The 27,553-nt window shown below is 41.9% G+C and overlaps 1 protein-coding gene across 7 annotated transcripts in view; it reads left to right on the top strand.

Moving 5' to 3' along the window:
- The window catches only part of UTRN (utrophin), a 1,374,288-nt gene that overhangs the window by 1,116,349 nt on the left and 230,386 nt on the right, over positions 1–27,553 (top strand). For all 7 annotated transcript variants that reach the window (XM_069235249.1, XM_069235248.1, XM_069235247.1 and 4 more), the window contains one exon: positions 7,969–8,170. In XM_069235249.1, coding sequence (XP_069091350.1) covers positions 7,969–8,170 — 202 coding nt within the window. The remainder of the gene's footprint in view (positions 1–7,968; positions 8,171–27,553) is intronic.

Genomic DNA, 27,553 nt, shown 5'->3' with positions numbered 1-27,553 from the left:
TGTAAAAAATTTGGAAAAAATCTCTTTTATCTAGAGCAAATTCTGCACTTAAATCTTCAAATGACTTAAGGTAACCACCGGGAAGGAAAAGATCCCCAACTTTCTGAATACCGCGGCTGACCCATCTCATACAATAATGATCTTTAAATATTGAAGGAAACATTGGGGTATTCCAAAGAGGTGTATAATAACAAACCCGCCCCATCCCTATCTTGTGTTTGACCTGCGTCCACACCTTAAAGGCGGAGTTGATCGTTTTGAATTTGACCTTTTTGTAATAGCTTGGTTCCAAGATCCGTAAAAAAACTGCATCTGCCTCTTTACCCAAGATTAATGTGTAGATTGAGGGGAGGGTGTCTTGTGTAAGTCTATCCATGACATAAAGTGTCTGTGCATAATGCAATACCGCCGCCAGATAATATAGCTTAAAATTGGGGAGTGCCCACCCCCCTTTCTCTCTTGGAAGCGTCATAAAACGAAAGGCCCAACGTGGTTTCGTGTAGGACCATATAAAACTGCTAGTCAGCCCTTCCATCAATTTAAACCATTCCTGTCCGATTTCTAATGTTATAGTTCTAAAAAAAAATAAAGCAGCTTGGGTAAAAAGGTCATTTTGATCACATTGCACCGTCCCATGAGCGATAAATGCAAATTATTAATACGGCAGAGGTCTTTTCTAGTCTTAGTTAAGACCGGGCCAGATTTATTTCTACTAACTCATCGAGGCTTGCCGTCAACTTAACTCCTAGATACTGAACCTGGGTCTTTATACGCTCGTCCTTAAAGACTGCCCAATCATTAACTAATATTTGACATTTAGTTTTATTCAATAGATAACCAGACATTTTCCCGAACTGCACAGCCTCCTGCTCTATTTCAGGTACAGCAGTCATGGGATCAGTTGTAACCACAGCAATATCGTCTGCATACGCTAGAATCTTTGTGCTTCCCCCTCTCAATATCATTGGGCTAATCTGGTTATTGTTAATCAATTTCTTTATCAAAGGATCAATATATAGGGCAAACAACAGTGGTGAACACGGACAGCCCTGCCGTGTACCTCTCTGTATAATAATTGGAGCTGATTTTAGCCCAGCTATTTGCAACGTGGCAACCGGCTTATGATCAAGCTGCTGAATCGCCTTAACGAACCCAGGGCCAATATTGTTCTTACGCAAAACTGTCCATAAAAAGGGCCAATGGACCCGATCAAACGCTTTTTCTGCATCAAGCAGTATGACTGCCATTGGAAGCTTACTCACGGCCCTAGCATCGAGCAATGTAATGACCCATCTTATGTGATCAGCCGTACTTTTCCCTGGAATAAAGCCATGCTGCCATGGAGATACTAAACTAGAAATCACTAAACTTAATCGACTGGCCAATATTTTAGCATAGATTTTGGCATCACTATTGATCAGCGAGATCGGGCGCAGCTCTTGGCACCTGGGTTTTGCCAATGGTGCCGAAAGCCACAAAGACGCCCCGGACATCGCAAGGGAAACTGAACTTGGACCCCATCAGGGGAAGGAGGGAAAAGAAGCAAGTGGTGCCCTGCTTAAGAGAACAAGCAAGCGCTTGCGGCAGAGGAGGACAGCAAAGTGCGCTTGGGATGGAAAAAGTAGTGAGGAATGCTACCCCGGTCCCGGCAATGTTTACCAATGCGATGAAACTTAAACAGACACCTCCGCAGAAGGAAGCTTTGGATGCACAATCCTGCACCATGGGAGCCAATGGAGAGCAGGCATCTGTGGTATCTGTGGCAAGAGCCGGGCCAGAGGAGCAGTCAGTCCAGAGACAGCAGGTACATTTTCAAAAAATAGTGAAAAAGAGGGGGGCTCCGAGGGGGAAACGACTTATGAGCAAAGGTCAAAAGTGGGGCCCAATGAAGTGAATCAGGGAGAAACTAACTGCAATGTAGAGCCCTGCAGCTTAACTCAGGACATTGGCTCACAGGAAACTGAGGACATGGTTAATATCTGAAGTTAAAACCTGAGTCTAAGTCTGAGGGGGAAGGAGGAGAAGCCAACAGGGATCAAAGGTGATCATGGACTGTTAGATACGGTAGAAAGTTTTTTTTTTTCCTGTCCGATCAATCTAAGGACTCAGACTCAGATGAAGAAATCCCACTAACAGACTCTGATTTAGAATGTAGCTCCTCAGCTAGCATCTGGGCATCAAATCATTTGACATGCAGAAGGAAATCTTTGGAGCAGCCCAGCTCTAGGGGCAATTTGGGGACAAAGTTTAGGGGGGAGCCACCTAATGCTCAAGATGAAGTTTGTGAGATGAAGTGGGACTACACCGCCACCCAGCAGGCTTTCTTGAAGGTAGGTAGGACTAACAGCATTTTAATGGGCCCCGATGTGGAAGGTCTGGCTGAGACCCCTTCGCTGGAACTTATCTACCGTACTATGGTGCACAATCGCGAGCAGGCTCAGAAGGAAAGCAGGAAGGTGAAACTGGCAAATAGACAACTTCAGTTATCTATCAAAAAGGTGGTTAAATCTTGCCAGGCCATAGGCACGTGCCTTGCTTCAATGGAGACTCACACTGAGGAGTTGGAGACAGAAGTTAAAGCTGCAGCTGCGCAGACAGTAACACAGGAGCAACAGATTTTGGACATCCAGTGGAAACTTGAGGATGCAGAAACTGCCAGCGGCGGAACAATTTGCAGATCTTGGGCATCGCAGAGGGCCTCGATGGGCAGGATACCAGGGCCTATATAGTATCACTCTTTAGGAAAACCTTCCCAGACCTTCTTGAGTGGAACTGGGAAACAGAGATTCAGAGAGCACATCGACTTCCGCTGATGAGAAAGAAACAAACGTTGAACGCTAGTAAAGAACAGAGCTATCCAAGGGCCATTATTATCTACTTTGGCAACTTTTTATTGCTGCAGGCGGTGTTTGAGAAGACTCGTCCCAATTCAAAGATAAGTGTGGAGGGGGTGTCTTTTTTTACCAGACCAGACTTTGCTCATGCTATGGTAGAGAGACGGTGGCGACTCAGGCAGTTGATTGCACCGTTTCAGGAGTTGGGGGCAGAAGCATACCTGTTGAGCCCCGCACGTTTGAAAGTCATTTATAAATCAACTACGCGATTTAAAAAAAATCAGAAATCAAAGCATGGGAATATGTGCAGCAATTGAAAAATAGTAAAACTTAGAAATGGTGCTGTGAGGCTGGGGGACATGGTCGATTATGGGGTTGGCGGGTGTCTTGCCCCTGTGAATGAGGTTTCTTTTATTCCCCTAACCTGCAGTGCTGGCCTGGTAGTTGGTGTGGGTATTTTCCCTTTTTCAATATGGATAAGGCAGAGGCGGGGTGGGAGCGGCTGTGATGCTATGAGTATGTTTGAATGGGTGTTTTTTTCTGTTAATGCACAGGCGGGCTGATGGGGTGGACAAACTCGATCTTACAGGCTTAGCGGCCTGGCGCCATTTGTAGGGGTGTGGGTGGGTTAGGGAAGGGAGGGTTGGTCTCAAGCGGAGGGGATGGGGGGGTCTCCAGGGGTGGTGGTGGTACAGGGTTTAAAAGGACACACAGCAGGAAGATTGGTGATGCTGGTAATCAGCTGCAGGGCATCTTGAATGTGGAATCAGGAAGATTGATTGGTCCCAGGGAAGCCATGAGGGTTGAAACGCAAAATAATGGGTCAGGAAAGTGAACTATGCATAGCTACAGTAAATGTCTGTGGACTTAATAATGGTAAAAAACGTCAGCTGGCAGGGGAAGTTTTTAAGTCTTGGAAGGCTGATATTAATTGTATGCAGGAGACGCACATTGAAGGTACACAGAAGCATTTGATGGAATTTTATGGATGGAAGCTAGTGGCATACACATGTCAGAATACCACTACTAGAGGGGTGGCCATACTTAAGCGAGTTAGGTCTCTGGTTGTCCACAAGCAATTTACAGACAAGTCAGGCAGGCTGGTTTTGCTGGAATGTTCTGCTACAGGGTCAAAGTTCACTATATGCTCAATCTGTGGGTCGAATGTAGACGATCCGGAAATCTTGGAGTTACTTAATCTGGAACTTGCATCATGGGCAACCCCGGTCATAATATGTGGAGACTTGAACATACATCTGGATAATGTAAATCCCATCCAGGAACAGACGATATATCAGGGTAGAAAAAACAACGTTTTCATGGAACTTCAGACATTAGTTGTTAATCATGGTTTGATCGATGCTTGGCAGAGGTGCTGGCCGCAGGATCCAGGGTTTACCTTCTTTTCCTTCCCACACAACAAGTTAGTTAGGCTAGACTATTTTTTTGTATCAGCATCTTTGCAAAAGGGAATACGGGTTGAAAGATACCCCAGAATTATATCAGATCATAATCCACTGGTCTTTGCGATGGAGGTAGGGAAAGAAGGGCTTCAAGTTAGGTCCTGGACGTTTGACAGGGCATTATTAGCGGACCCAGTCTATGTACAAAAAAATTAAAGAGTGGATCCCAGAATTCTTTGAGATAAATCGGGGTTCAGCCCCCCGGCATGTAGTATGGGATACATTCAAAGCAGCTGCTAGAGGAGAAACATTGAGGTATGCAATAAGGAAAGAGAAAATACGAACGGATCAATTAAAATTAATACAGAAAAAACTGAGTATAGTAGAGCAACAACTAGGGGAGGCGATCCGGTGTAAAGCGGAGACCTCAGACATTTTATGTGAATTAAATGTTATCAAAGCGGAGGGCGTTAAGATTTTTATGGACAAGGTGGCTGCAAAATTTTTGGTACATCGGCAGGAATGCAATGAATATAGCGGGAAAGTTGGGCAACAACTAGCCTTAAAAGTAAGACAGAAGCAGGCCTGTGGTAGTATTACCAGCTTGGAAAATGAGGAGGGCAGATAGTCCATTAGCGGTCCAGAGATTATAGAAGTATTCAGACGATTTTATTAAAAACTATATATGCACGAAGGACAATCTCAGGAGGAGGAAGGGTTCTGTATTGTGGGCGACGTACCACTAGGTCAATTACAGGACAAGATAAGGAGGCACTGGAAACTCCTTTGACACTTAAAGAACTGGGCACAGCAATCCAAGCTTTGGCAAGCGGTAAGGCGATCGGGGGAGATCAAATTCCATTGGAGTTCTATAAGGTTTTCTTCTTGGAACTACGTAGAGGAGCTATTTAGCTTATTTAGTGAAATACAGTCAGGGTCCCCCCAACCGACCTCTTGGGAAGAGGCCAAGATTATAGTTTTCTTAAAAAAGGACATGGAACCACATCTTCCTGGCTCATATCGCCCGAACTGTTGTTCTCAACACCAGCCATTTTATGATCCAACACTTCAAACTTGTCTTTGATGGCTCTCACCACCTTCTCAATGCTGCCCCTCACCACCTTCTCAATGCTGCCCGTCTTCTCAGTCAAGTTGCTTCCCAATTCTCTAATGGATCGCAATAGGGCCCATTCTCCAGTTATACATTTTGTTTCATCCATGCTCTCAGTAGCTCACTATTCTCTAGTTTTTCCCAGTGTTCTACTTGATTGAAACAAATCCTTTGTACTTCTCCTGCTATTCCCCATCTCATTTATGAGCAGCACAATCACAGTTATTAGAGTGCTGAACAAACAGCATGCCCCATTTCACTCAGAAAGTTCTCTGCTTGTCCTTTATCAGTGAAGGATCTGGCAGGGACCCACATTTGTGGGACAATCCTCAGGGGTCAAAGATTAGTCTGCTACAGCAAGACCCATCCCCGTTGGCTGTCACCAATTTTTCCTCATAATCTGCTGCCCTGGTTAAGTCCCTTCCCCAGCATCAGTCTCCCCACCTCCACCGGACTCCACTCACTTCTTGGATCTGCACAATCTAGGTGGCACTGGTTTCTCATCCTTAGCTGTCATCTCTATTTGGGTGCCATTGGAGAACGTAGTGCTAAGCCTAGGCGCTAGACAGAGCCTGTGCTGTGATTACTATTTGAGCCATCTGAGTCACACCATTCAAGCTTCATGTCTGCACCACTTATTTAATTAGCACTGAGTGGCCTTTAGAAGTCTGGGGCAGACAAAATGGGCGATATACCAAAGTCCTTCCACAGAGCTCTTATAAACGCTGGGATCTTATGCTCCAGTCAGCACTACTCCCCAAGATATAGTTGAAAAACACAAGGATAACTAAATAAAAAAAGGATAAAGAATGATAAGAAATACAGCATTGGCAAAGGAAGCTATCACCCTAACAACTCTGGAACTAAATTGCACTTCTTTTAAGGCTGATATGCATATGATCAGTCAAAATGCCTAAATCTTTTAAGCACTAAGAGCAATTTTTGGATTCAAAATTAATGTGCCTTGGGTTTTATTTTTTACTTGTGTTGGGCAGTTTCTTTATGTGACTGAAAAAGTGCATGAGACATGATGCCCAGGTTACAGACTGTTATGAAGTTTGTTATGCTGCTGCTGTCACACTGTGGCGTAAGATCGCTCCTGATGCAGTGCTGAGGGAAAAATTACTGAGCAGACCTGAACTGCTGCAAACGGGAGGATGATGAATGCATTTGTCACAATGATTGAATCCACTCTGGCAAGGGCATTGCTATAGTTTGATCAGGATTGTGACCGAACTGAAGTATTTTCTGATGCATGCTAGTGTATTGGAGTGTTTCTGGTGAAGCATGATTTTAAATGTAAGGAAATATGTTGTTATGGATGCCATAAGCCCATGTCCAAATGTATTTAGTTTTTGATGGGTTGTAAGGAGATGCCATGCATCATTCTATTTGCTGCCTATGCTAATTTAAAAACTCTTTTCACTGAAAACTACGAAAAAACTTTGTTGTCTACTAGTGTTGTTGCATGGGGGGGGGGATCGTTAGTGGGAGTGGTGGAGGTAAAACCATATAAAGTAATGATTTTGGGTTCATTGTTGTTGGTAGCTGCCTCTCATTAGTTCTGCTGATTATTGAATGTATGCACCTACTGTGGACCCATATATAACTTAACAAAAAAAAGATTGTACAGAAACACCACATTTTATCGATTATAGGTGCAAAACAGTATTATGAAGTTTAGCCCTTTGATATTAGTAAACATGTTATATGTTTTGTATCAGCCTCAGATGTACTTTAGGCTAGACTCGTCATTTTGCCTCTCAGGCATTTCCTGGCTGGTTGGTGGCACGAGGTCTGCACTTAGAGCAAGGTATACCGCCATGATACAAGCATAAAAGCCCCTCAACCATTCTACTCATCACATTGTAGTCTCTGCCTTCTGCAGAGTGAGGATGGTATGAACATATTTACCAGAACTGATTTTGATTTCCGAACCTGCCCTGTATGTCCTCAGTAGACATTGTTCAGTGTCAGAGTAATTGAAACAAAAACTGTCTCCTAGAATACTATTACCTATATGGTAGAATCTTTTATGACCCTCATTCTTGCACTAAGAAGCTGCTGTTACTACACAAAAACCTGTGATAAATTAATGTAGTAATAGCTAGGTAAATAAACTAGTAGTGCCCGGATGGCTGATTATGTTAATTCAGACTGAGTAGGAGTTGGGTAGATGTATTTGTTATAAATCATGCAATCAATCGGTAGCAGTTTTTATGAGAAGAATTGATCAAACTAGTTGTTGGATCTGTGGATGACCTCATCCTGGATGGTAATTGCCATTTATCTAAATATCTTTGTAATGGCTATCTCCTTTAATTGCGTTCTTGTTGGTACACTCAGACGAGCCTATCCTTGACTCAAATATAGGCTTTGGATTTCTGTGTTAGTAATAATTCTTCTTGATGCTTTTTGAAGTTTACTTTGATCCCATGTTTGCATCCAGGTATGGTTAAGAAGCTAGAGGGCATTTGTTGGCAGTGGTGGATCTTGAAACACATGTCAAGGGCACCACTTCTGTTTGATGCTATACCTCACCTGGAGATTGACATTTTGTAGTGCTGGAATCCAGAAGGTGGTGTTGTCCCTGATAATTTCCTCTTTTTCCCCTATTCAGTGGATCTGTTGGAGTTGAGCACAACACATGAAGCCTTCAAACAACACAAACTGACACAGAATGACCAGCTTTTGACGGTTCCTGACGTGATCAACTGCCTTACTACCATCTACGATGGGCTTGAGGAGAAGCACAAAGATTTGGTCAATGTCCCACTGTGTGTGGATATGTGCCTCAATTGGCTGCTGAACGTCTATGACACGTAAGTTTGTGTTTTGAATTCTATATGATTTGAAGATGATACTTTGGAAAGAGCACAAGCTGCCAGTGACATTATGCTTCATAAATATCAGTAAACACGCACATTAGCTGCTTGAAGGTTATAACTCTTACGTTTAATGTTCCAAATTTATTTATTCTGCATTTCTGTTTAGTTGTATAGCTTCTGTAATTGTAGTTGCCTTCATATTATGTAAATCACTCTAAGAGGTCCACATATCATAAAGACCAAGCTTATGCCACCTGGCTTTCTATTTATATAGTGGCAACATACACGAAGAAACAAAATTAATGACAATGGAAATCAACAGTATGGTGCAACTCTCGTCTGTGTACCCTGTAGCCACTATTCTGAATTCTACTTCCCTGTCTCTGAAGCAAAAGAGTTGTCAATGCAACAGCGGCTGCTGCATATCTCAAAGGAGAGGTGGGGGGGGGAGGGATGGGGGTCGAAAACAAAATATATATAAATATTTAAAAAAAAAAAAAAAAAACTGTTCCCGCGGCCTGCCGCCTCTTTCCTCTGCTCTTCTTCTAGTGTTCCAACATTCACTGCTGCTTGAGCCAGCAGCTGTAAAATAAAACGATAATGAAATATCGTTTTATTTTGCATCTTCGGGCTCTTAGCCAGGGGGATGATGCTCCTTCGCCATGGCAAAGGAGCTGCCCCTGTGTCAATGAACCATATCGGTAGTCCACTTGCCAAGCTGATACAGCCAATATGTGCCTTCCCGAGGCACAAATAAATCTAGCACACCTGTCAAACAGTATGAGCTTTTTTGCTTGGTTGCGTTGATATGCACTAAAGGATAACTGGGAAAAATATTGCTCTTCCAAAAGGTTTCCTGAATTCACTAATTTAGTAATGTACATCAACCCACACAAATAAGGTGTGAGAAGAACAGAAACAAGGCATTTTGGTGTGGCACGCCCTGCATTGAAGTGGAAATTGTGTTTTATTTTTGTTGAAGGAGGCCCCCTTGCTTAAGTGAGCAGCAATGCATACTTTCTCAGAATGGTAAGACCCAGCCCCCCTCTCAAAGGTCTTAGTAAAAATATGGTAAGAATACTTATGTCCTCCAGTGTGTACCTTTTTTTAAAATTTAAACTGCTGGTTCTGGCGCGTCACAGTTTAGGAACTTCTCCATATCCATGAATGATCCCAACCTTTATTTAAACCCCTCTGTAGTTTTTTGGATAAATTCGAAATGCCATTTATTTTAAACACACCTTCAGAGTGGTAAACTTAGGGAAAGAAATCCTGAAAGCCTTAGTGACAGCAAGTGTCTGTCAAGACAATACATTTTCAAATCAAGAAACAATACAGGAAACATCCTGATTGGTACTCTCTAAACTGTCATTCCAGGCAAAAGCAGGAAAAAGGAAGGACAAAAGAGGATCAGAGAACATATATTCACTCAAATGCAATACTGCGTAACTGATACTAAGCACTGATAACACAGTGTCTTACTTTCTTACCCAAAGGAGACTTGGCATAGACAGCTTCAGGTGTCGACCTAAATGTCTCTCTTGCACTACAAAGTTGTGAAGAAAAAAAAAATTCAAACCTTTAGACCCTTCATGTTGTCTAGCAGTTATCATGTGGGCTCCTTCTGAGTGAACATAAGGAGAATCTACTGATAAGGCACCGTAGGTCTCACTGACTAACCAGCAGTCAGTTGCCTCTCCAGTCTTTGCAGTTCTGTCTTAAATCTCAGTAGTGTCTGTTTCTTCTGAAGTGTTGATAGGTACAGGCTGGGAACTGAGAATTTAAATTACCATTGTACCTGTGCTATGAGTCTGGTTTTAAATGGTGCATTTTTGTAGTGACAGTAATATTGATTGCTGGGTAGAAAGAGACACTGCTTTGTTGAGGCCCGGAAAACCCATCTGAACATCAGAGGAATTTCTGTTTATCAGAAATTCCTCTGATGTTCAGATAGATGCAGTTTGAAAACTTGAAACATTTGTTCACAATAAGATGCTATATTTTCATTTGCTTATCTAAAGGGTGTATACCACACAGTTGTGATCAAAGCATCGGCCCATGGTCATATTTTGATTGAAATCTCAGTTCCCAAAATATTGCCACTCTGGAGTTAACAATATTAAATTTACTCTTAACTTGATATTTAGGTAGCAGATATAATGGGCGAAATATCTGTAGGTTGATATTTTGACTATGATATTTTAACATTCAGCTGTATGCTTGTTTACCTACAGATAGCTACTAGAACAAATAGGACCCCATGTTTTGTCTGCTGCTCTTGGGTTTGTTCTGAATGCCCATATCAGCAATTACATAGTTGAAGTAAAGGGGACTTTATAGCTTCTCTACATTCAGCCTGATTTAACGGAGAATTTGGAATCTCTGCCTTGAAATTCATTTCATTCTAGTTATGAGGAGTAAATGTGATGTGATTGATATTCCAACATTTATCAGGAATAATTGGATGTAGTTTCAAAAGAAGTATTGGCACCAGCAATGAGTATATTGTACTAAAACCACCCCAATAGTGTTTGAATAAAACTTATTTCAAGAAAATCACATGTTGCCTTATACATATTAAACACAGGATGATGTCAATGATATCAAAGATTTTAAGAGCTAACACCTGCAAGTGTAAAGCAAACTCCAAAATAGCTGCCAGATATTTCGGTCATTTCTTAGAGGATGATAAATGACTGTGGTTACAAAGAATGTATTTCGATTTACTGAACATATTGGGAGCACACACTGTAATGAGGCATGCGATGAACTGGGTTAAGTTCTGGTTAGGTCAACTTTTGAACCATTTTCATCCTGACTTCGCTATTAATTGTTCAGTTTCTGTGCATGATTTGAAATTAGTAGGGGTCATATTTAAAATAGACATTGGACCATCCACAAAACCGGTTCCTTTGAATCTAAGCACATGGTTTCCACTGTCAGCTGTGAGTGAGTTCATATCAATGGTGTATTTGTGGCCAAGATGTGTGTTAAGGAGGCCTAGTTTCAAAGTGTGGTTGGAATCTAAGGGGGTTTTAGGTTTCAGCCTTATAGGAGTAGTAGATTGGAATACTATTGTTCTGAAGATCCTGATTTAACCATAGATTTATTATGGTTAATTTGGTTAAGGCAACTCTCCCCCTTGAATGGGTGTGGAAGTTTAAGCAATTAAAAAAGGGGGAGGTTTTTATTCACAATATAATTCTAACTAGTAAATTGTCCTAGGATATGGCCACTAATTAGGCTCATTCTGATAGCGCATGATGATTAGCTTAATGTGCAGGTTTGGCACTTTATTGAATTCTATTGGGTGTAGCTTTGCAGATGCTGAAATTAGATGAATGGCTGGGCCAACCTCTGTTAGACGGTCTTCAGGTATTGGTGGGAGTCTAGAAGGTGAGTACTTTGGGTTTGCATTAGTGGCTATTAAGAGGTGTCAATACTATGTTTATTTGAAGAGAAAGAGTTGGTGATGGGCCACTGATCAGAAGGCGTTTTTCTTTGAAATTGCCTGTACATATGTCAAAAGTTGAGAGCTTTTTAGTCTTACTTTGGATCTTGAAAAGACCATGGATACAGATGTTTGTGTTTTTTCTATGTGGCGGTTGCCTACTGCCACATTTTTGTGCCTCTCTTAAACAACTGATTATTAAGAAATAAGGTACGAAAACTGAAGCAAGAAAGTATCTTGCCATGCCCTTGTGTTTGTAGACAATGTACGAAGTGCTGTTTAGGACATTAATGTTAAGCTAGTGTTTAAATCTGCAATTTGGATTCCAAAGAATCTCTTTAGGATTGAATTATAAAACATTCTCTTGGCAGTTTTGGACGTGGTTATGGCTTATCCCACGGTTTGAAAATGACTAGGTGTCCCATTGCTGCTTTGTTCATTTACATAACGGAGCTGGCACTATGAAATCATGGAATAATTCTTTGATTGTTACTTGAGATGAATACTAAATATTGAAAAAATCACACTGATGTTTACCTATATAATGATATTATTTTTCTTAGGAGAAGAGTGTTTGGTGGAAGTTAGCCACCCTTGCCAAACTCCTGGTAGAATGAGCCATGCGTTTTCAAAGCTTTGTAAATTTTCAGTTTTTGAACTTGCTGCCATGTGCATTTTCTATCACTACACATGCCCTTAAATTAGCTAAAAAAATATGACTATGGACTGTGCAGAGATTCTGCTCAAAGATGTTCAATAAGAATTTAGTTTTGTTCAAAATCATATTGTATGTTAGCAAGATGGCAGATTGTTAAACACTCACTGCTTATCTTTGTAGTCATATACAGTTCACAACTTCTAATTCCAGCAAGGCTAACTCAGCCTTCCATGCTTCCAAGGTTGATAAACTGGGTATCATTAAATTGAACAATAGTAATACCGGCTATTTATAATGCTTAGACATGACAGAACTAGGATATATGAAGCTCTATGGCCATTTTATTAGTGAAATCAGAACTTCCATAATATGGCTAAGTCCCATTTCCTGTTCCAACGTATTCAAATGAAACCATGATTGTGTGCAAAAGTACTGACTGTTCTTTAAAGGCCTTTGAATCCATTAACTAATAAGACCGAATAAAAAAAAAAATGAATTTCTGGTTTTGGAAAACAAATCTAAAATGTGTTGCTGTGAGGCAAGCAAGATTAATAGCACTATCAATTTAGGAATGTGTGGGCTTTATTTAATTATAGCTTAACTACAATGCAATAAGCAATGTACAGGGCTGAAGGTTTACTTTATAGGGGCTTAAAATGAGGGGGCTATGAAGAGAGAGTATCTGGGAACCATGCTGTAATTGGTGGATTTGTTTTTTTGCAGTAATAACCCAGACGGGAAGGATGAGAAGCAGTGATATCTCTGCCTTCCATGTGTAGCTAGCCCAGGCAAACTAAACGAAGTTGGCTCCAACAGCTGCCTACATATTGTTCTCTCTCACCATTATTTTAAGACATAATACTTCAGAGCTGGTACCATAGAAACTTCTGTTGGGGGTTTTCAGTATATGTACAGAGGCATCCCATGGCCATGTGGATTACGGGATTGGGGGAAATGTACCTAACTCACTTTGAAACACACCGAGTTCCTTTTTAAGATTGATCCTAATCCTGCTCAAGTCTCACATATGGTGTTGCATACATGAGAGTTTCATTGGTTGCACCAAAACTGGGGCACCTCCCTCGATGTAGAATGTATGATAATCTTTCACATACTCTAGTGGGTTGATGAATAATGGAATGAGGCCAGCATGCTCATATGAGCAGTGTTTGGACTGTTCACCTCAAAGCTGCCAGAGGTGCCTGTGTATCCGGGCAATCCCTTCCTCCCCCAGGAAGTGCTGTGGATTAAGGCCTACCAGTGGACTAGATCCAGGTTGACCCCACTCTGGGACTTTAGAACCTCTCTACCTCATGATCACCTACTTAGCTTGCTAGCTCTATAGTTGTCACCCATCATGCATTACCCATATAATGCATTGCCAGAGAGCCCAAACATCTGGACTCTCGATAGCGCCAATCCATCTCTAGATTTGCAGTTTGCAGAGATAGGCATGGATCAAGCTGATCACAAGGAATTTGAGTGGAGTGACGTAGTATGCAATACACAGTGGTTGGCTGATCTTCCCCAACAACAACCAAGTCAGTGCTTCAAGAACCTGTTTTCCCCTGCTACCCCTGTGATCTACCTTTGTGTCCATCATCTGCCTGCTTAGCGATTCTCAGCAACCCAGCAGTGAGGGTACTGGCCAATGTGGGATGTGTTTGTGAGACACTGCAAAGACATTCCCATGGAGGGAGATGCCGCTAGCTACCCATGAGGCATCTAGCAGCCTGCTACCAGCTAATCACTGGCAGAAAGCGAAGGCACACAGCAGTCGAGGACCAGCAGAGGGCGGATCCCATCAATTCCCATCAACCTTGGGTACATCCCACTGGTCCTAAGCAAATCTCACTGCTCAGCCTTGGGCACCATATAAGCCAGTCTGTCCTTAAGCCAGTGCTGAATTGTATTGAAGTGAACCAGCTAATCTACAGATGGGTCAAAACATAGTATCCAATAATGTCAACTACTTTGACAACACTGTGGGCCCTAACAAGTTAGCAAGCCAGAAAAACTCTGTGAAACCTACAGCCCTGTGAATTTCCACCACCACTGACGGCCAGGTAAGCCACAGAAGCAGCCAGGTGTCCTTATGCCCCTGTGTGCGTGGATGCACCACTCGCCCCACAACCTGACCCTGACTGTGACAACAGCAGCAATTAATTGGCCACTGACTCGTAGCCAGCCTAGCATACCTTCCAACTTATGGTCTATGACCTGTGCCCTATTATCAAGCCCAGCCACAACAGTTGGGACTGCCACATCTCTAAACAGTACCCTAAGGGCCGTACTCTACCCGCACACCACAACTATATAATGATTCTCACACTTCAAGTGGTTTAGCGATGTAGTGCTGACTCTCACTCAAAGCAGTCTCTGACTCAGTGTCCTACGACTAGCCAGACAATCCAAAAGTGGGCTTGAGCAGTCGGTCTAACCTCTGCTCTGATCTGGTAGAGCCTTTGCTCTGATCTGGCAATCAGATTGGACACCTCAATAGATCTTCATCCTCTAATCTAAACCAAGCATAGACCGATAGCCAAGCCCTACACTAAGATCAAAGTGAAAAGTTAGCAGCATCTTAGGAAATTAGGCTAGAACTCATCTTAGATCAGATTAAATAAGAGTAAACCAACCCAACTCAAGGCTTCTAGGAGCCTAGTCCACATCTACAACAAGAACTCAGTTAACTGACCAAGGTAAACAAGTAAATAAATTAGGTAACTATGGGCTACATCTACTAAGAAAAGGAATATTGATTTCCTAATTATGATTACCTGCGAATCGCAATTAGGAAATTGCTATTTCTAATGTATGAAACTCTTGAGGTCCATTTGCAATTCCTCGTGGGTCGCAAGTAGACCTCCCTCATGAATATTGATGAGGTAGGTCGCAATTTGCAACCCATTACAAATCGCAGCCATCACAGGAATGGTGGAGTCAGCAGATCACGATGTGTGTGATTGTTATTAAATAAAGCAATCTTTTTATTTTTTTAACACAGTATGTTTTCCTTAAAGAAATATGGGATGTGTTTAAAAAGAAAAAAAAAATGAAATTTCATTATTTAAGAGTGGCCAGTGGTCTGTGGGACTACTGTCTGCCCTTAAAAATATTTTCCAACAATTCTCAAAGGGGAGGTGGTCCAATGGGGACCCCTTCCCATTTGCAAAGTGCAAATATTTTCCTACCACATTTCAGTCCCAAAACATTCATACACACCATTCCGATTTGGTATGGGGAAGGGCTGCCCTCAACATGCCTCTTCCAAATACTGAATCGTAAAGCCCAAATTGCGATTCAGTAACAAGTTACAGAATCCACATTTAGGCTTTGTACATACCATAAAGCATTTTTTAGGTCTCAAACTGCCTGATTCTGCAAATTGGGCTATTTACCATCAGAGTAATGCTTTATACATCTGGTCTCAAATAACACAAAAAGTATGCAAAGAAAACCCACCAGCAGAATCAAAAACAGAAGCAGATGAAAATAACAAACCAGCATTATAATACAAAGAACTTGAGGAGCCCCAACTGCCCTAGTTATTAATCTCCTAACTGACCCATCAGTAGCAGAATTTCCACAGACCAACCAGCAATCACCTCAAACCTATAGAATATAAAAAAAAATTCCAGACTAGGCTATGTAATCGACTTACTTCGATTTATGCCCATGAAAACCTGGTCAAATTTGCCCACTGGCTGTGCCGTCAATCCAATTGACAACCACCAGGTGTTCTCATAATTTAACAATTGAGTCATGTAAAATAAACATCTACAATAACCACCATGCCATCATCAATGGAAAACACTCAAAACTTTGGTGGTCAATCAGCAACCTTGGAATTATGATTTCCCTAGACTCCAAGCCACTACTAACTACACCATCAGACTCTGAACCATTTCAAGCATGCGTCAGCAAAAGAAGGCTAAAAAATTGAAAAAGCTAACAAGAACCTAGAAACCCAAAACGAAGTATCAGAATCGATCATAACTACCAACTATCAGAGACCACAATCTACTCACTTTTAACCTCCTTGTTTATAGATTCATCCAGTCAACATCAGCCAGACCATCAAAACCTATAACTTTCCAGTAGGGACATATCAGCAGGGACGCAGTGAATTCCACTGAAACATAACAGGATGTAAATAAACAAACCCTAGATTAACCTAAAGCCATGAGCTTATCAACCAAAGCATATCATTGTCCTTACCACAACAGAACTCTGAATTGCAAGGGCAATTGGTAGCATGGGAAGAGTCGAACCCCAAAGGAGATGAAGCTGCAAAAGCAGCAACAAATATATATATATTTTTTAAGTGTAGCAGATTGTCTTAGCCTTTTAGTAAAAACACTATCCCACTCAAACACTACTGAATGTTAAACAAGCACAGTGTATCCAGATTCAGTAAACTAACTTGAACCCTACCAAACGTCTGCTAAGTATAGAGAATCAAAACAATGTTTTTCCATCTACCAAACTATCGACTAGCATTTTTCCCACATTTCACTCTACTGATACCCAGGCACCAAAGGATAAGCCTCCCTACGATTTCGCAAATCTACTGGACATTAAACTTTTGTAAACAATTAAGTCAGCTTTAGGAAAATGACATAGAGAAGAGGACCCCACTTTAGATTTCGCCCCACTGTACAAATCCCGAGGAAATCATGATACACTAAACAGAAGATGTTAAAAGTGATGAGAACATTTTCCTTTTTGGATTTTGAAGGCATATCATCACAAGATATGACGAGTGAAAGGTTCATTGAAGTTGCCCATCTAAAAATCAAACAAACTAGTACAACATCAGTATCTGAGCTGATATCAACCAAATGTTGAGCAAAGCGTGATGAACTGGTTGCATGGGGCATCTCGTTACCCTAAACTGAACTCAAAATTTCCAGTCAACCAAAATATTTGCATTGAACCAACAAAGTGTCTTCAGAGGTCCAAACAGGTAAAACTCAGATGCCAACAATGCCATTCCAATTACCATCAGCAGAGATAGCCAGCAGTGAACAACAAGTAACAGCCAGTTGGGACCTACACCCTTCCCTCTCTAACACCCACAAATTCAAAGTCTCAAACCTTTAGGGAAACTATAATATGCTTGTGGAACTTTGCCGGCCTTAGCCAACAACTTAAATTAAAGGGTAAAGGTCTAGAACTCTTTTCAACAACATATTGCATGTTTCCAAGAATCCCCAGAACATTAAACATTTAACTTATCAAACTCTAAAACTCATGGAAAGAAGGCAAAGAAAAACAAGTTAAGTCGAGCAAGCGGAGGACTACTAATCCAACTAAACAACAATTTCTCCAGGCAAAGTCTAACTATCCAAATGGTCTCAAACCGCGCACTAGCAGCACTAACAGAAAACTCTGAAATTATGCAGTTATTAATCATAAACATCTGTCTACCTCCAACCTTTAAAGAGATAACAGTTCTACAATCTACACTAGAGGAACTAGGCACTCTCACAGAAAGTTAGTGCAATGTACCAGACATCATAACCTGAGATTCAAATAAAAATCTACTTGCAGTATCCCATTAAGGTAGTAAGACTCCCCTGACACTAATTTTGGCATCACTTTTTCTATATTCCATATCTAGAAATAGACAAAACAAATACTCAAAACCATCTGGATACAGAATTTTTAATGGCCACGTTCACTAAAAAACAACAAGGTAAATCAATCTTACATGTAAGCAAAGTGGGATCCATTGTCGACTTCTCCCTTATGTGCTTTTCAAACTTCAATTTTTCTAAAAACTTCAAGATTATTACAAGAAAGCGTTCATGGCCCCCAATAGATCACTCTAAAGTGTGTTGATGTTGACTTCATTATTACCCACAACAATAATGAGAAACTAATTACAACTACAGGAAACACATATGGACCAGCAACTACAATTGCAATTGAGAGATCAGCCTTTTGTGAAGAAAGGTTTAACCCCCATGGGCGCACTGTAGTGGGTGACACTAAATGGCTCCTAACATGGGAAGCCTTACTAAAGACTATATTTAACTTCCTGCCCTCACAGCCTCATCACAAAATGAGCTTTGCATCCTTTAAAAGCAGTGAAAACAAATCACTTTGAGTATAACAAAACAAACCTTCAGGGGGTACCTTGATATCCTCCCTGCTCAACCACAAAGCTTCGACTGTGGCAGTTTCTACAAAAATGAAATCAACCTGCAGAAGGACTGTCAAGAAAATTAAAACATCCCACAAGAAAAAGTATGGCCAATGCTTCACAACGCAATCACACCTTAAAATATGAAAGAAGTTTGGGCTCTGATCAGCACAGAAACAGAAGTTCATATACAATCTACAGATTATCGCATGTGAAGTATGGGATGCCTACTTAAAACAGGAATTTCAGCAGTCCTCTCTCTCCACCAGCACCAACTCTTACTTGCAGCATCAAAGGCCTGTCAGGCACTGAGGAAGAAATCCTAACTCTGATACAGAAAGAAAAAGCTCCCATGCAGCAAGACCTAATGGTATTCGGATAACATAATAGCTCTGAGGGGACCGCTGAATTCACTATTCAACCACGTGTTGCACTTTGGGCAAATACCACATGCGTGGAAAGGGTCATTAATCCAGGTAATACATAAAAGGTCCCCTAAAATAATCCTGCCAATTTTCGACAAATAGGCTTACTTGGTGCAGCTTTGTAATCAACAATACATATCTTAAGAGTTTACCAAGGCAGCTTACTCCTAGAATGATCAACAGTTGACAACATCACAACCCTAACAATACTGACGGGAAAAGCTAGGTACTATTTGCAATCTTTTTGGACTACAGTGCAGTTTTTGACAAAGACAGTAGAAATTATTTAAAAGCAAAGCTCTCTTCACTAGACATGTATCCAGCCCCGCTACATCTCATTATGGCTCTGCACAGGGATACATGGCTCAAGATCAAGATGTCAGATAACAGCAGACCCTCTTGGGGATATACACATTTAAACAGTGCACTGAAGCCGTCGAATTTGGAACAGAAATTAAATATGGTGAAGCTGCTTGGTGGTGGTGCAGTTGGAACAGGATGTCTCATATCACACAAACCAGTAGTCAAAATTGGAGCTAATCACCTTCTGCAAAACAAAACAGTAATAGTTAGGCAGCTATGAGAGTGTCATTTTCATATTTAGCCTCCACTAAGCAGTTAATTTACCTCTTGGCATTTGCTTTATTGTGCTGATTGTACAAGTATATGATGTTTGAAATCATTAATCAGCCAGTAAAATCATCTGCTTGTCACATGCTATTAACCTGGGATTTAATTAGCTGTTTACAGTTTGAGCAACGTTGCAGCATACACTCCTTCTAAAGAACAGCGTACTAGTTGAATGGCACCACCAGGAAACCACTGTGTGCATTTATCTTTTTTTCTGACTTATTCACAGTATTCATCATAATACGTGTATAAGCAAAAAAGCAATTAGAGTTTGGCAGAACAGGAGCCCTGCAGTTAATCATTACGTCTCCCACTTCTCTAAGATATTGATTCACCTGTTGCATTCAGAGGTGACTGAGGTGACAGGTTTCCAGCAGTGGAGCTTCATCCTTGAACGACAGCCCATGCACTAGAGGGCTATTGGTCAGTGTATGTTTGAGGGTGCACCCTATTCTGACATGTGATTTTAGGTCTATCCTAATACACCGAATGGCTACTTTTTGCGGGACGGATTATTAGCTCACAGTGGGTTTAGAGCTCACCTACTACTTATCATTAGTTGGCTCTATTGTCACTCATTTGCTTGGTTCCTGTTTGTTAGCTTCTGTAGACTTTCTTTTTTCTTCTTGTGTTTGTCCTTCCCCTAGAGCATGGATGCTTAACTTGTGACCTCCACTGTTTATTTTTCAAATGCCAATTTTTGCTTAAGCCTTCTACAAGAGTGTGTGTTTTTCAGCTGTTTCACTTGTGTACTTCTCCCATCTCTGTGTTCCTCTTTCTCACCCTCCTTCAGTTGCTGTTGTTGCTTCCTTCCCATCCACCATCCCTTGTAGTTCTTGACTCCTTAATCCACCCCGCACAATCTCCACTGTGCATGTGTTTTCTCTTCCCCTCCGGCCAGCTGTTTTCTGTCCTTGTGCTTCCCTAGGCACGCCTACCCACTCTCCATTATCCACTGTGCCTTTGGTCCTCCAGTCACTCCTGTTCACCCTTTGTTGTCAGCTTGCCACCACATCCTTCTGCCGAGCCTTAGTTGTCCATTTGCTTCCCCAAATACACCCAGTCACCCTCACATTTTCACTTACCTCCCCAGCCCCTCTTATCCACCCTTCATTGTCCATTTGCCTTTCTAGCCTCTCCCTCCTACCCTCCATGGTCAGTATGCTTCCACATTGTCTCTCCCATGTCCCCTTCCCCCACCAACGTCCTTCTCATTCCGCCATCCCTCTCTGCCTCCCTCCATGTCTCAGCCCACACTCTGTTTTTTTAGATAAAACAAATCAACTTGGCACTGGCCAACTAATAGTGCCTTGTTTTAAAGCATGTTTAGCCATGCTGCAAAACAGCCACGTTCCTGTATACATGGATGAAAAGCATTGCCAAAACCAATAGCTCTCATAGACATCACTTATTGGCTTTGACAATGCCAGAAGGGTCCAGCGGACGTAACAGTATATAGCTTTCGAAAATATGCCATAGTTATAAGGAGTTACAGATGAAAATGTAGACACAAATGGTTGTTTTTTCAACCCAATTTCATTTTTTTTTTTTTATTTCAACTGATATTATCTATAGGAAACCCTTAAAGGATCTTCACAAATGACCCCTTGCTGAATGTATAGCTTTCGTATCCGCTATTGGTTTCACACCCTTTTCTACCACTAACTGGACAGCAAAATGCCAAAACTGCTTTGAAAAATTTAGTTTTCTGATTCAAGTTTTCCTGTTCCCATAAGCTGGGAAGATGTTTATTTTATCACCGCAAAGCCTTTGCTGATGCCATTTGCAGGGGAAAAAAGACACTTTCTTCTACAGCACCTTTTTCCCAATTTTCCCCAAAAGCCCAAAATGTAGCTGTACTTTGGCTACTTTCTTGATCCCCTCCAGGGGAACCCACAAACCCTGGGTACCTTTAGAATCCCCAGGATGCTGGAAAAAAAGGATGCAAATTTGGCGTGGATGCCCTATGTGGACAAAGAGTTATAGGGGCCAAGGCGAACTTCCCCAAATTGTAAAAAAACGCTTAGTATGGTGGGCCTTAGCTGCGAAGGGTCTAAAGAGGCATCAAGTGGAATTAAGACTACAGAGACTTGGTAGTAGAATAGGGGGATACCTTTCCTCATCAAACTAGAAAGTGACAGTTGTCCTGCCCCCCAGAACTGACGTCCCATCCGTTACCAGGACTTCCGGTGCCCCTGAGAGCCCGAGCCTGAACTGACGTAGGTGTAGGGGGTGTCACGTGCAGTGTGACATCATGGGGTCACGTGTTAGTCATGTGCCTGGGTCCTAGCTCCTGTGTCTAGGTCTATGGGTTGTGTAAAATGGGGGACCTGTTGGTGTGCACCCTGTTTCTGCACCTAAGAGTACAAGTCTAGACATGTCAGACTTTCAGGATCAAGTGGCTGCTTGGGTGCCTCCTCACGGGGTAGAGCATTGGAAATGTAAGGCCAAACATCCACACTTTTGGCTAATTCAAAAAGCGGGGCTGGGCAAATGTTGCAAAGGTCATGACACAAGGTTAGCGTTATGTGTAGCCCCTCAACGTATCGGAGGTATTAAGGAGAGCATGTGACCGCTACGTGTTGGAGAGGAGTATGCCTTTTTTGAACCATTGAATCCATATAAGGAGCCGGCTAGAGCTGCGTGCCAAACCTTGAACCATAGCTGAAATAGGTTGTCAGGGCATTATGAAGAGAGATAATCCTCTCACCAGAAAAGCTGCCTCCTCAGGGGCCCAGAACACTATCAATAGATATTATAGGACCCTGACACCCTTGGTGTTGGATGAAAATGCACAGCCGGCTGCCCCTAAAGATGGTGGGTCCGACGTTACCGGATTTCAAGAGAAACTTTGCCATCGGCTTGAAAAGCTCAGCCTCAAGGATTTGCCGCAACTGATATCCCCTTTCAAGGTTGACAGCTGTGGCAGCGCCCCTCGAAAGGCGAATTAAATGATGGAATCAACTTCATTGACACCGAGCATGAGGAAGAATGTATAGCACCACCAAATACGCCGGTCTATGAAGATATGGGCTTTCAGGAGGACCCTGATCCTGAGGCACTCGTCATACAGCCGGCAAGTGTAAACTCCGACACCGCTTATATACCAATGGACCTATGCGATTCGCAAGATTTCAGAGCAGCCGCTGAGTGTGGCCAAAATGCTGAGGTTAGTAAAAAAATAAAATAAAAAAAAATCTCTGTAGACAATTATCGTGTATACGCTGGTTTAGCTAATAGTTTGTCTTTTCCTTTCTGTTTGATCCGTAGAAAACAACCACAAAAAGAGATGCGCTAGAGGAGTCTGCACCAAAGGTTAACGTACATTTTTGCTCCTTATGCTGTTCCAGACAGTCTGAACGTATTACAAGCCAGAACAAAGAGCCACGTAAGAAATGTGTTTGCACCTACAATAGCAAAGATTTTGAAAAGGAAACTCCGGGCGTACCGTATGACGCCATATGGCTTGTTAAAGGTTTTGCGGTTACCGTTGTGAGCACAGGTGTTAAAAGTGACTATTATAACCTCTGTTATGGACATAAAATTAATTAACCACAGCAGGAGGCTCACAAGTGTCTATATGAGTCGTACACCGCAAGAATAATTCGACACATATGTAGCAGGTTAGACCCACACAAAGTGTATAAGTTGTTAAGGGTGGTGTACGGTTTGTCCTTTGTGAAGAAATATGTCCACGCTGATATGATTAAGGTCTTGGCAGTAGCGGTCAATGAGATCCGATACACGGACGAGCCCTACTTAAAAGTCGAACGTATGCAGAGGATGTGTACCTATTTTGACAAAAGATTGATAGAAAGGGTCATAGAAAGACGAATGTGTAATATTTATTTTAAAATTAGAAGAATGGGGTCTGTAGCCCCAAAAAAGATGTTTTAAAAAATACAGAGGTCGAGGGTAGCGGGCCATAACTGTGTTATTTAACGTTACATACTTACTCACTTTTAGGACAAGAATCAGAGTGTTACGGTGCAAGATGTCTGTGAGTTACACCCTGGATTCAAATGCATTGCCAGAATGGTATATGTGCTGCTTAAAGAAAGAATAGCTGAAATATACCCCGTAACTCTACAGTATCTGAACATTTCTGAACTGTCAGCTATGGGGCTGTGTGACATTCCTGAATGTATAACCAGATGGTGTATCAACGTGTGGATGCCTACAACAGATAAATACTGGAGCTTTTACAAAGGGTGTATGTGTGAGTTAAGACTTTTGCCGATGACCGCATTACACGCAGCTTTGGAGCTTCTGACTGATGATTATTTCACAAATAAGGGTTTTGTATTGTCAGGTCTAGAACTGTATGAGCTTATGAATGCTATCAGTATCCTGAGTGTACAGAGTTATAGGAGGGGCGAGGGGGAAGTCGTGTCTAGAGCTATCGATTGTATATCTATAAAAATATCAAAACTGGGGACGCTGAGGCTGAGTAGCAGCGGGGGTCCTAGTAATGGATGTAGCATGTGTCATACTATGTACGTGTAGTGAAAAGTCAACATGTTGTACGGCAATAGCTAGAAACTGTAAAGTATGTTGTGTTTATGCTGTGCTAATATTCTTTATTTTTAATAAAATGGCCTCTCACAAAACATTTGTCTTTCATTTCATGACTTGTAACAGCTGCGAACATGTCAGGGAGGCGAAGGGTTAAGGAAGCTTTATTACGATACAAGTGGTGTCGGTAGTTGCAGGGGTACCGAAGCACTGTTTAAAAGGGCTTTAGTTGAAAATGAGCCGGTAAAAAGAGCCCAGGTGAAGACGTGATTATCTGGTTAAGAGGCGTATTTACTCCATAAACCCGCCCGGAAGCAGTTTAAGAGAAGACCTACAATCGTTAATGCTCAAGTAGATTATCAATGGCAGGCGGACATAATCAGTCTTCAAGATTTAGCAAAACACAATAACGGTGCTGGATATATATTAGCTGTCATAGAAGTCTTATCTAGGTACTCAGGTAAGCCCTATTCGATAAAAGTGGGAGAAGTGTGACGACGCCTTTAAAACCATTACTAAAGCAGCACAATGTTAAACATTTTGTAACACACACTGAGGTAAAAGCTGCCGTTATATAATGTTTTAACAGAACCTTAAAGTCTAAAATGTGGAGATATTTTACAACCTATAACACCGTTACGTGGATGTTCTACAGGTTTTATAGATGTTTTCAAAGCTACTTACCACAGAACCATCAAAAAGGCACCCGTAAATGTAACAGCAGATAACTCATTAAAGGTTTAGGGAGCGGTGTACGGGAAACGGCCCTGAACATTGAATACTTTTGCAGTGCTCGAGGCCAAATTTAATAGAAAGCGTGAGCAGAACCCTTTGAGCATCCACGTAGGATTTCCTCAAGGCCATTACCAACCGTTCCCTCAGTGGTCAACGCTATCAACAAATCTATAGGCAACATTGAAATTTATACAAATATTAATCTAGTGGTAGATAACGCTAGACGGAAGGTGATTCTTAAAGCTCCAAATCGCGATACACTGTTTAACTGTTCAGGTAAATTAAGAAGGGTATTAGGGACAGTATAACATAACAAAAGTCAAATAGAACCTGACCAGTTGTGCCCCGATATTAACGGCGTTTTCTATACACTCTACGTGTATAGCGACATTGTAGAGTCGCAGTAGATAGGGGATAGTTATTCGCTGTTGCTAAGATGGGTCCAGGTGCAGGGTGAAAATAACACAATGATTAATATATAATACAACAAACCCGACTATGTGTCAGTTTCTATAAACCATTTTGACACCATTACGATCATCATCTACGACTATCAGGCTGAACAGGTGTAAATATGGGAAAGTTATTGTTAAGCTTCATTTAAGACTGGGACGCGACTATTAACCAGTTCCTCTATGCATAGGGATTATTACAGAAACAAGGCTGGTTATGGAGTCAGTCTGTCATACTTTCAAGGGGAACGTGTTATGTATGGGGCTGGTTTGGGGGGGGGGGGTGGGAGTGTTTCTTCCGTAGTTTGTTTAGAAGAGCTATGCCGTTCTTGAGGAGAGGCTACAAAATTGCAAAACCGCACGTCAAAGCGGCAGCTACGAACATTGGGCAAGCCATTGTGGGTTCCATGACATCTGCGGTTGTCGAATGTATGAATAAACAGTCTCTAGAAGAGGCAGAGTTGTTGTACAAGTCTCGCACACACGTTAAAAGGAAGCACAGTGTTTCAAAGCACAGGGGTCCACCAGCCACGTATATATAAAAAAAAAGACGCAGTTCTTCAAAAACTGCTCACAAACGAAGGTCCGTAAGTAGGAAGAGAGCTACGAAAAAGAGGAAGAGAAGGGGCACTAACGTAAATATTTTTTTTAAACTGAACACTGTGCAAACGTGGCCTTCATACACTGTGCATCAGGTGAATGCGCTAAATCGGAGCTAGACCTGTTTTCCCTAAAACCCACGCAGACTAGCATCAAAAACAGTTTTTTCATGGAGGCATCACCCCTAGCCACTTTGGCGCGATAGATTTTTATGTGTCAGGGTCCACGGATATGTATCTGGATCTTAACAATACGCTGCTACACCTCATCTGTAAAATTGTAAAAGCGGATGGTTCCAACATAGAGAACGATGCTAAAGTGGTGATGATCGCTTATCCCATAGCAACCATGTTTAATCAGGTGGACATCACCCTCGGGAATGGACTTATTACGCAGAGTGATAACATGTATGCTTATAGGGCATACATTGAGAGTATTCTGGATTATAGCCGTGATGCCCTGGACACGCAGCTTTCAGCAGAACTCCTCTACAAAGATACTTATGGTCATTTCGAAGCTACAGCGTTGGATGGGCACAATCATGGTTTTGTAAAAAGAGCAAACTTTGCCACCGGCAGTAGACAGTTTGACCTCCTAGGATGCACAAATTCAGACCACTTCTAACAAGATAAGCTACTAGTCAATGGTATTAATCTTAGGATCAAACTAACCCGCAACCACGACTCATTCTGTCTCATCAGTGGGGATGCAGAACAGTATAAAGTTGTTATACTGTCCAACAGTTTGTTTGTAAAGAGAGTGAAAGTGTCATCAAGCGTCAGACTGGCTTATGCAGAGGCCCTACAGCTTACAAACGCCAAGTACGCTGTGGAAAGAGTGGCTCTGAAGATATTCAGCATATCCACAGGTACCCGCTTAACCCAACAGCAAAATGTATTTCTGGGTCAACTACCAAAACTTATTATCATAGTGTTTGTGGACAACACAGCTTTTAGTAGGCTGTATACCTCAAACCCTTTCAATTTCAAACACTACAGCATCAACTACGCAGCGCTGGTACATGAGGGTGCTCTGATTCCTGCAAAGCAGTATACGCCGAGTTTTGGAACATCTAATTTTATCAGGGAATATCTCTGCCTGGTTTTGATAACAGGAAAACATCTGAGGAACTCAGGAGTTATTGTATCAAGAGAATGGTATGGGGCAGGATACACCCTTTTCGCTTTTGATCGGACACCCGACATGGAAGACGGGGATCACTAGAATCTGATAAAAAACGGAAATCTGAAAGCTGAAATACGTTTTAATCAAACCCTGTCTACCAATGTGAACATCGTTGTATTTGCGGTGTTTGACAGTGTCATTCAAGTACACCATGCCCGGCAGATTTTGTTTGACTATCTTTAAAGCATTGTACAATGGGCACTGTACAGATAAGTGAGTTCTTGAGCAGACATAAATATGCGAAGAAATACTTTTTAGATGTTTTCCCAAGCGATGGGCTACCCACGGAATGGGCGTAGAAAAACCTCGATCGCGAGTCTTTAACACAGATCCACAAAAGTGGGGAACACACTGGGTGGGAATGTTTTTGGATAACATCAAGGTTACAGTGTTTGACAGTTCAGCAGCTTTCCCAGAGCAGCTTTCCCAGAGCATAGCATCTATACAAAACATGTATTCAGGTATCTAAAGGAAGCAGCTGTTAGGGTCGAGTATAGCAAGATGCGGGTGCAGGATCCTCTAGGCATCACATGCGGGAAGCACTGTATATATTTTATTAGTAAAATGTCTAAGGG

This window comes from Pleurodeles waltl, chromosome 5, assembly GCF_031143425.1.
Source record: "Pleurodeles waltl isolate 20211129_DDA chromosome 5, aPleWal1.hap1.20221129, whole genome shotgun sequence".
NCBI classification, from domain to species: Eukaryota; Metazoa; Chordata; class Amphibia; order Caudata; family Salamandridae; genus Pleurodeles; species Pleurodeles waltl.
This window is presented reverse-complemented; position numbering and strand designations above follow the sequence as displayed.